General features: G+C 28.9%; 1 protein-coding gene across 1 annotated transcript; it reads left to right on the top strand.

Annotated features, from left to right (window-relative positions):
• The first annotated feature begins 6,711 nt into the window (after window positions 1-6,711).
• LOC121114524 (SET domain-containing protein SmydA-8) lies at window positions 6,712-8,782 on the top strand. Its single transcript, XM_040708520.2, has 4 exons — window positions 6,712-6,760; window positions 6,835-7,690; window positions 7,768-7,968; window positions 8,034-8,782. The coding sequence occupies exons 2-4, from the start codon at window positions 6,934-6,936 to the stop codon at window positions 8,537-8,539; spliced, it is 1,464 nt and encodes a 487-aa protein (XP_040564454.1). The 5' UTR covers window positions 6,712-6,760; window positions 6,835-6,933; the 3' UTR covers window positions 8,540-8,782.
• Window positions 8,783-10,467: the final 1,685 nt, after the last annotated feature.

Raw genomic sequence — 10,467 nt, 5'->3', positions numbered from 1 at the left:
TATATATAACTTAAATCTTTAGTAGAGAATTAAGAAAGAATCAGAGGATCGAAGGATGAATGATGATTACTTGATTAATAATATTAATATTATAGTAGACAGTATTCTGTGTGTGCCATTTTATTTTTTTTACTGAATAATATTAATTAATTTTGCCTTTAAGCATATTTACTATGTGTTTTTGAAGGGCTGATTCTAAGATATTCATCATTACAAGTATTTTTACAAACAATTTTTGAAACACTTTATCAAATCTTTTTAATTTATAATTTGTGTAATAAGACTTCATAAAAAAATTTCATATATTAAATCATATGCAAAATGGGATTGCACCTATAAAAAATCATAAATTTTCCGCTATATATATATGCAATAAATAATTGCAGTGGTATTATTTAGTTTTTTAAACGTATTTTTGGTTTATTATATATTCAAAAAATATACACGATACTGTGATGTTTACATTTCATAATTTAAAATAAAATATTATAAATATTTGTAATGATGAATATCTTAGAATCCGCCCCTCAAAAATACCCTTTTATTTGAGTTCAAAAATATTGTCGTGGTGGAAGATATATTAATTGTAGCACGTGACTACACATATATTTTCTGCTACTGTTGAAATAAAAATGTACTAATATTGTAGAATGTCTATTAGGTTTTGCCATTAAATTTTTAACCATAAAAATACACGTCCCCCTACATGAAGTTAAGTGATTGACCCTTGGTTCACTCCAAATATTAGTAGAAATCATTGGCAGTTCATTGCTGCAGACTGAAGCTTTTAATGTAGTACTGCCTTGCTTTGCCAAACTTCCAAAAAAAATCCCATCTCGTCTCTATGAGCTTAACCGATTTCATTTACGGACAGCTGATGTGTAAAAGAAAATCAAGAAAAGAGCGGACGGGCATAAGTCATACATACTTACTATTTATTTGTATTTTAATAACGCAACATATTTGTACTTTTGTTTTCAATAAACCTCTACCGTATGAATTTGAGTTCCCCTTCATTATCAGTGTATGAGTAACGCACCAACGAGTTTTGAGCATGCCTCAAATGCCAAACATTCGATGAATTGCATCTACATACATATTTATAATATACACATAACGTCCGACCAATATACTTCATTGCTTATTAAGTAATGCAAAGATTTAGATTTTTCCGGATGATATATGCAGAAACGACATTGAAATATTTTTCCACAAGGAAAGTATGCAATGAGAGTAGTAAAACGGTCTTGTACCTACATATGTTTGTACAAATATATAATATATGCATTATATATTTCAAAAATACCCATTGGCTTTTTAACAATTTTTTTTTCTTTTTTTTGAAGAATTAACTTTATGTATAAAACATAGTACATAGTATTTAATAACTTGATAACTTTTCAAGGATAAGTTACCTTGGTTACAAAACGTCTAATGTCAAAAGAGAGCATATTATTATTTTATGTATATACACATTATAATACGTATATTTTGACTACAGAAGGTCGAATCCACCAGGGAACACACACACAAATTCATTTATTACGTATATACAAAATGTATACATTAATATATGACTCTATTCCAGGCAGGGAGTAAAAAAGGAAAGAAAGAAAAAGTGAACTTGAACCCATCATCAAAAACGAAAGAAAAAAAGAAAAAAGATCGATGGATCCTTTCATTCTCATGTCGGAATTAATTTTCAATAGAAGTATATACATATGTATAATTATATGCAACCAAGGATATAAATAGTCAAAGATTAAAAAATATTATAATGGAAGAGTCTTTTTGTAGTTACAACCTATTTTCAAAAGCTGTTATCATTAATATTTTACTCTTGAAGAGAGAACCATAAGTGTAAAATAAATACTAATGCGTGAAAGACAAGAAGTAATAATTATGATTGTTTGTAGAGTTGTAAGTCTGAGTCCTTGTATTCGGAGTAACATTGAGGATCGACCTCGGATTCATTCTTACTAATTCATGGACAGGTACGGGTCACAAGAATCCCTCCCTCCCGGATTCAAATTCTAATACAGAAGATTCCTACAAAAATAATATACGTATAAAGGATTCATTTCCATAATAAATTTATTTGATCACAACTGATCAATGTGTATACACTATACACGATACAAGTCTATTCCTCCTCACAAAACCATCAATGACCTTGGCATCTCTTTTAAGTTCGATGTATGTATACATTGATGAAACATTAATTATATATTGCTATTGGAATGATGTTGATTCTGTACCTCATACAAAAAAAAAAAACACATGGCCTGTGATCTTCAAACCTATTAATTATTAAGAATCTATAAGAGGTATGAAAATTTAATAATTTTTGCAATTAAGAGTTAAGTCTCAAGTCAATCTAAACAGGTATTAAATCACACACAAACAATGTATGAAAGGCTGCAAAATATTGAGCTTTTTTGTAGGCAAATGTTCGGACTAAGAGTTCTAAAACCACCTACCAATTTCATAATTTACAATGAAGGTTGTCCGCAGGATTATATTATGGGAGGGAGGCTTGGTTTTTGTATTTGTTTTTTTTTTCTTTTAAATCTAATCACAAAAAATTAAAATTTTCTATTTTAAAAAAATTTCAAAAAAACTCACAAAAAAAAACTGTTAAAAAAAAAATTTGGAAAAAAATCAAAAAATTTGGAAAAAAATCAAAAATTAAATTTTGCTAGTAAAAAGTAAACGTTCCTTAATTCGGAGGGGGCTCCTCCAGCCAATCCCTGCGGACACCTTGACAATTATCTTCGAATTAACGAATGTAATATTTTGAATGTAGTTGTATAAAATATGACCTACCTGTACTCAAAAATAAAAGAAACCTAAATTTAACATAGTAATCTGGCCAGACTATTTGAATAATGTTAAGAGGATGGTAATAAAAACTATTCCCACTCCATATTTATAGGCAGAAATTACTCCGATGTATATACTCAATTATACTCTGAGTCCAACAAAGGCCTGGGGCGTCCACAGGATTATATTTGGGGAAAGAGGGCTTAATTTTTAGAAAAACAATATGAAAAATTAAATTTTTGAAAAAAAAAATTGAGAAATTAATATTTTTGGAAAAAATTTATAAATTAAATTTCATATTTGAATTTTTGGTCAAAAATTTATAAATTAAATTTCATATTTTAAATTTTTTGGGAAAAAATTTCAAAAATCTATAGCTATTCACAAAATTTTAAATTTTTTGGAAAAAATTTCGAAAGTTAAATTTCAAATATAGAATTCTTTGGTAAAAAAAATTCCAAACATCGACAGTTATTTACAAAAAGTTTCTAAAATTAAATATCAAATATTGGAGTTTTTTTTCATAAAATTCCAATATTAAATTTTCTTAATTTGAGGATGGGAAAAGCACCTTCCGACATAACCACTGCGGATGCAACACCTTGGTTTGTGAATATTATTTTTTTTTTTAAATCTACAACTATTCATAAGAAATTTAATTTTTTGTAGAAAAAAAAAATCAAAAATCCACAGCTGTTCAGAAAAAGTTAAATTTTTCGAGAAAAAAAATTAAAAAATCTACAGGTGTTCTAAAAAAATTCAAAAAATAAATTTCTAGTATAAAGCAAAAAAAAGTTAATTTTGTAGGCTACCTCCAGCCACCCCTAAGGACGCCCAGTGGTCTAAAGCATCGACCACATTCAATACATCTTCCAAAAAAAATATAATTCAATGTAGATTTCTTCTAAGATTATATTTTCTCAAATTTGTACTCTTTATTGTTTCCTACCTTCAACTAATAAATGGGATTTGTCGTCTGCTTAGTGCTTATCCAAAATAATAGTTAAAACCTGTTGTCAATGTAAACTAAATAATATTAGCATGAATTCTTACCTACTCTAATAACCCAGGTAACAATTCAAATGTAGAATCACCTAAACCAGAAACAAAAATTATTTTTTAAGAATTATTCGTTATATTGAAGAAATTCCGGTTTCAATCTACTGTATTTTTTAGTCAGCTTTATATTTTTTTTAGTGATGTGCCGCAAACGAAATTTTGCTGCGAGAGTATTTTCGAGTTTAAAAAAAAAATAGACGAAGAATTACTAATTATTGGAAAATGTAGATGAGCTCATCTTTTTGCAAATATTCTAATTTCCTTTAGAGTTGACATGAATCTTAAATATAGAAATGGTTAATAATTATTAGAGGATCATCAAACAAAAAATAAATTTATATTTTGTCTAAATTAAAATATAGATAACTTTATATAATTAGTTATCGTTAATTGCTACTACCTCAACGTGCTCTAGAGCTGTCTCTCATGGATCCATGGATGGGTTAACAAATGGCCCAAAAATAATGTATCAACAATTGCTATCGGAACATTGATTGAAGAAGTGTACTTTCTCGGCCAAATATAGGAGTATAAAGGGGGGGGGGAGCAAAATTATTTTTTTAGGAAAATAAATTTTAAAATCCACAGCTGTTTATACAAATTACATGTTTTGGAAAAGAATTTCAAAAATTAATTTTCTAAAATTAAATTTTTGGGAAAAAACTCAAAAATCCAGTTATTCACAAAAAAATAAATTTTTTGCAAAAAATTTCTAAAATCTATTGCATTTCTCACAAAAATAAAATTAATAAATTTTTTTGGGAAAATAAATTAAAATATTAAAGTTCATGAATTAAAGTTATTGGAAAAAAATTTCAAAAATCAAACTTATTGGAAAAAAATTCAAAAATTAAACTGATTTGAAAAAATTTCAAAAATTAATCTCGTTTGAAAAAAATTTAAAAATTAAACTTTTTTGAAAAAGTTTCAAAAATTAAATTTATAATTTTAGAAATATTAAATGTTTTTGGAGAAAATTTTTAAAAATCCATAGCTATTAACAGAAAATATTTTTTTGAATTATTTAATTTAATTTCAAATTATCTAGCAAAAAAAAATGCTAATTTTTTTGTGGAAGGGCTAAAAGCCCCTCCAGCCCACCCCTGCGGACGACCCTCAGAATAGCAATTCAACTGTTATTGGAGAGCATGGGGATATCGTCTAACGCTGTAAGATAATTTGGGGCTTTCTCTGTATCTTTTAGGAGTAAAAAAGGTTGAGATATTATGTTATTTATAAAATGAATGCAGTTTCTTTGGATTTTTTTGATGGATTGAATAAAAGTTTGATTATTATGAAATGTAGTTTATTTTGTAGCATTGAGCAAAAATTTATTGCATATTTGGAATGTCTATGCCTCAAGGGTGAACTATTTATATTACTCTGTAGATTACACATCTATTGACTATGTACCGACATTATTGTCCGAATTTATTTCATATCTCCAGGACTAGATAAACATACCTATATTGTACATACGTGTAAATCGAATCATCATAATATTTAATCGTATTCTTATATTTTTGATTCTTCTTGTCCTTGAGGAACAAAATGTAGTCTGCAGCCAGTTCGCAGGATTATTATATATTTATTTTTTTCCATAGCTATTCACAAAATATAAAATTTTTTGGGAATAGATATGGATTTTTGAAAATAAAATGGTCTTAAAATCTTCAATCTTTAATAGGACCAACAAATAAAAAGAATTAAACATTATTGTCTATTAATAACTTATCCCTTTAACATATATTTTTAAATTTTTCTATTAAAAATACGCAATTACATCTTAATTCAATCTTATTTCTAGTGTGGAAAGGGCATCCGCAGAATTATATATATATATTTTTTAAATCCACAGTTATTTACAAAATTTAATTATTTCAAAAAATATTCAAAAATATACACTTATTTTGAAAAAATTTATTTTATGAAAAAAAAATATAAATGTGATATTTTTTGGAAAAAATGGAAAATTATTTTTGTGGATATTTGAGGGGAGCTAGAGCCCCTCCAGCCCACTCTCGTAGATAAAATTTTAAAAAAAAACTATTAAAATAGAAATCATGAAATATTTTTATATTTAATCTTTCTACTTTCCTCTTAAAATAATCTATAATAAGAAATCTAGAAATTCTGACACTTTAAGGGATTTTCAGTACATTTTATTTTGATTTAATTCAAATATCACTTTTAATCATTGGCATCAAAGTTAATAGAAATACAAGATTAGACCGTTACGTGTGTACAACTGATGTTTGACTGCCACCACGCTTTTAATATGGGCGTCATAGTAGATAAGTGGTTGCCTGTTTTGTTAAAAAACTGTTTTTCTTCCCCAAATAGTGGTAAAATATATCAAATTGAAAATTCTAGCGACAGTGACGTCATAGACTATGAGTGGTTGCGTGTTTTGTCAAAATCTATCTGTCCTGCCAGCAGTCGGTACAATACATCAGATTGAAAATTCTAGCAAGCCCGATTACATGATGGTCTAACGTTCTATTTCTATTAACCTTGATTAACGACATCGATTCGTATTCAGTGCAGACATTTTTATTGATAAAACTATTTGATGGAGCTTCATCAAGATTGATTGAAAATGAGTCCATTTTATTGTCCCAAAATTCCAACTTTGAGCCCCAAGATGGCGTCTCCTTAAATTATGATCTATGATTACGCTAGTGAAAACGTGAAAATGCCTATTTCAGAACATAGTAAAATAGTTTGTTCTTGTATTCACTTTAGATATTAAATTTTTAGCCACACAATGTTGAAAAGAATATAAATTTGTCAAAACTACTATTATTAATTATGTACATTTTGTTCAGCTTGCGTAAATGTTCAAGGAGATTATATTGTCTGGACTGCGTCCAGAAATGTTTGTATTATTCTTTTCTTTTATTCTTCTCTATGTTTGTCATTGCTTTTTTTTTATTACTATCACTTCTTTAGCGAGTCAATGAAATAATTATTAATGAATAGAATCAGATAGAAAATATAAAAAAAGTTCCTGTTCTAACATTTGTTGTGATTACAAAATAATATAAGAACATGACGTTGTGTGAGACAAATATTAATGAAAACAAGTCATCTACGACTACTAATCCCTCATCATCATCATCCCTCAAATGGATCAGTCAACCCTTCTTTCACAACAGCGATCAAGGAAAGGATACGAAAAACTGTTTTTTGTGCACGGCACCGCACTCTGAGTTCAAATGTAGTTGGTGTCAATCCATTTATTACTGTTCCAAGGAGCATTACTCTCATCATAGAGTGAATTCCAAATGTTTTCCCTTCCAACGGGTTCAAAAGGGTCTAGAAACTACTCGAAATGTCCGAAAGGGAGAGCTTCTCTTCAAAGAGACATCCATCCTTTCCTCTCCTGATCTTCACTCATTACCAACTTGTCCAGTGTGTTTGAAAAGGATTTTAAGTGAAAAAAGGTCAACGTCATGTGCTCAAGGATGTCCTCTACGACTCTGCAATGGCCCTTGCGCAAGGATGACTAGAGACCATGGACCAGAATGCAAAATCCTAAAGGATAATAAGGTCAAATTGGATTTTAAAGACTATCAGACACCCATGTCCATTAACTCTGTCATCACCGTACTACGTCTCATGGAATCCAAGAAAAAGAGACCCTCTGATTGGAAGGAATTTTTAGATCCCAATTCTATACACATGGAAGAAAGAAAAAAGGCGAAAGGAGAATGGGAGTTTCTTCAAAAGGAAGTTGTCAACTACATTCGAAACCGATTATTCATGGCCTCTGATGTGGGGGATGAGGAACTTCATTTATTGATTGGTAAGGAATCCCAATATTGACCAACAATGTCATCTTGGGACGATTGGACAATGTTTTTACCATTTAATCTCTCTAAGGACTTTTTGTGATTCACAGCACTCCTTTAGGTCCTGGAGGAGGAAAAGCCATTTTCCCCATCTTTTCGCTAATAGAATACGACTGCATTGGCAATGTTCACTTCTCAATTGATGCTTCCAACGCTTGTATTTCTCTTAAGGCTTCACATGACATAGAGAAAGGTCAGAGAATGACAGTTAATTTCTCTCCGTCCGTATTAGGTTCGTTGAGTTTAATCATTTTCGGTTGTTTGTTCTTTTATTTTATTTCGTAATAATATTCATAGGGACACTCAAGCGAAGAAAGCGTCTTAAATCTCTCTACTTCTTTGATTGTACATGTATGAGATGCAGAGATCCAACAGAGTTGGACACATATGTGAGTGCCATTATTTGCGAATTCTGCTCTAAGGGGATCATGCTACCTAACGCTCCATTAAATCCACTAAGCGAATGGTCCTGCTCAGACTGTGAGTTTCTATTGAGTAATAGCGACGCAGAACGCATCATCGATTCTAGTGAAGACGAATTGACGGAAATATCCATGATGAAGTGCTGCAAAAGGTTGAAAGACTACATTGAGCACTACGAAGGGAAAATTCTACATACGAACCATTATTTGCTACTCCTAGCCAAGAGGAACTATGTGCTCATTTCACGGAAGGAGAAAATTAGTTCCCTAGCAAAGTCTAAAGATCCTAGGGAGTCAAAGTTGGAGCTTCCTAAAAAGAAAGAGCTCTATGAGGACTTTTGGTGGATCATTGAGAGACTCGGGATCCAGGATTGTTTTTAAGAAGAAAACGGAAGAATGAAAGAGAATATTGAATAATATTTGGGAAAATAATTTTTTTATTCTTTCATTTCATTAAGTTATATGTAATATGCAATTATCATTAATATTCATATACTGACTACCAAGAAAGGGGTGGGGGCTATGGGTGGGAAAGAGTTATGGATGAAAAGAAAAATTATAATTAAATAAAATGAAAAAAGTATGTAGCAATAATTAATTAAAAACAAGTAACAGTTTTCATCAATTTGTTTATCATCATTTTCTCTATTTAAAAACTAATCTCTGAAATCCATTAATGATATAGCTATAGATAGATAAATATAATATAATATAATATTAGAAAAATAAGAATTAATTAATTAATTATCATCAATATCCTCATAATCATTAGAATCATCATCATCTTATTCATTACAAACACATAATAATGTAATACACACTAAAAAAAAAGAAATTAAAATTCGTAAAAAAAATAAATGACTATTTTCATCGAAGTGAAAGATTAAAAAAAATATTCCTTTTAAAAAATTGTGTGATTGTAAAAGTACTCTTTTTAAAATAAAAGATCATGTGTATAAAATGATATACATATACAATATTATACAAGGACCTTCATAAAAGAAATAGAGATAAGGTTACATATCCATTTATAATACAATGTCATCATTATTATAAGGGGAAGGGTGATAGATCATTATGATAATAATTAAGAGAGAGTATCCAAATTACTAATAATAATATTAAATTTAATGATTTATAAATAATAAAATATGGTGCAAAATTGTATAGGAATAGCCTATCTATTAAAAGTGATTTTAAAAATCATTATTTTCTCAGTAAAAATGGTTGGTAAGGCTCGTCCTCTCACTCTCCTTGAGGATCGAATGTTACTGCATTATATTGGAGAAACATATATATATTTACATATATTATTGATTGGAGAGGGGGTAGGGGCCTTGTAAAAATTAAAAATAATGAATTAATAGTAGAGCTCAGAGGAGAGAGATTAAAAAAGATGTGTTCTGACTAATGCAGAATAATACCCAATAATATCGCACGTTCATGACTATGTGGTAATAAAAAAACGAAAAAAAATAATGTCAATAATAAACTCCTATTTTTCTATAATTTTTTTTTTTTTTTTTTTTTAATAGCTCATTGATTTTGTATTTTTTTTTTGTTGATTAATTAAAACAATTCACTCCACTGGAAAACTATTAATTGAATTACTAGAAAAAAAGAAAAAACTAATTGAATTTTGGATTTATTGATCATATATCAAGATACGATTCCTGAATACATGAAAAACATTATTGTATATATATATTTTACTGAATTAAGTATTCATTTTCTTCTAAGGAAAAAAAAACTAAAAGATGGAAAGCAAGGGAGGGTATCATGGCTTTAAAAAATATATATAATTTGTAGTCTTCAGCAGTTGGTTTTGTAATTCTATAAAACACACGGACACAGACAGAGTAGTAGAAATGTATTCATTCATTTAAAAGACAATAAGTATCCTTTTAAAAGCACAGCAACTCAACTACAAAGATTCAGGGATATAATAGAGCCATTGGTAATATTATGTAACAAACCAAAATGATTTGGATAAACCGTATTGTGACTAACTATTCATGTATTATTAAAAGCGGTATAACTGATATAATGGATAATATTATTTTTTTAAATGCAAAAAAAAAAAAAAAAAAGTGGTAAACTCTGTGTGGGTACAATCGGTCATCCCCCTGATTCTTATGTGTTGTGCCTGCTGGATTAAGTTTGATTTTAGGAGAATTTAAAAGGGAAAAAAGAGGGCGGCGGGTTGGTTGTTTGGGCTCCAATACTATTTGACGAGATATTATTAACAATAAGTTTCGAACATAAATAATAAAGATATAATATATAAATATATAACTAACACACTTAAA

Source organism: Lepeophtheirus salmonis, chromosome 1 (genome assembly GCF_016086655.4).
Source record: "Lepeophtheirus salmonis chromosome 1, UVic_Lsal_1.4, whole genome shotgun sequence".
NCBI lineage: Eukaryota > Metazoa > Arthropoda > Copepoda > Siphonostomatoida > Caligidae > Lepeophtheirus > Lepeophtheirus salmonis.
Note: the sequence above shows the minus strand (reverse complement) of the source record. Positions and strands in the feature narration are given on the sequence as shown.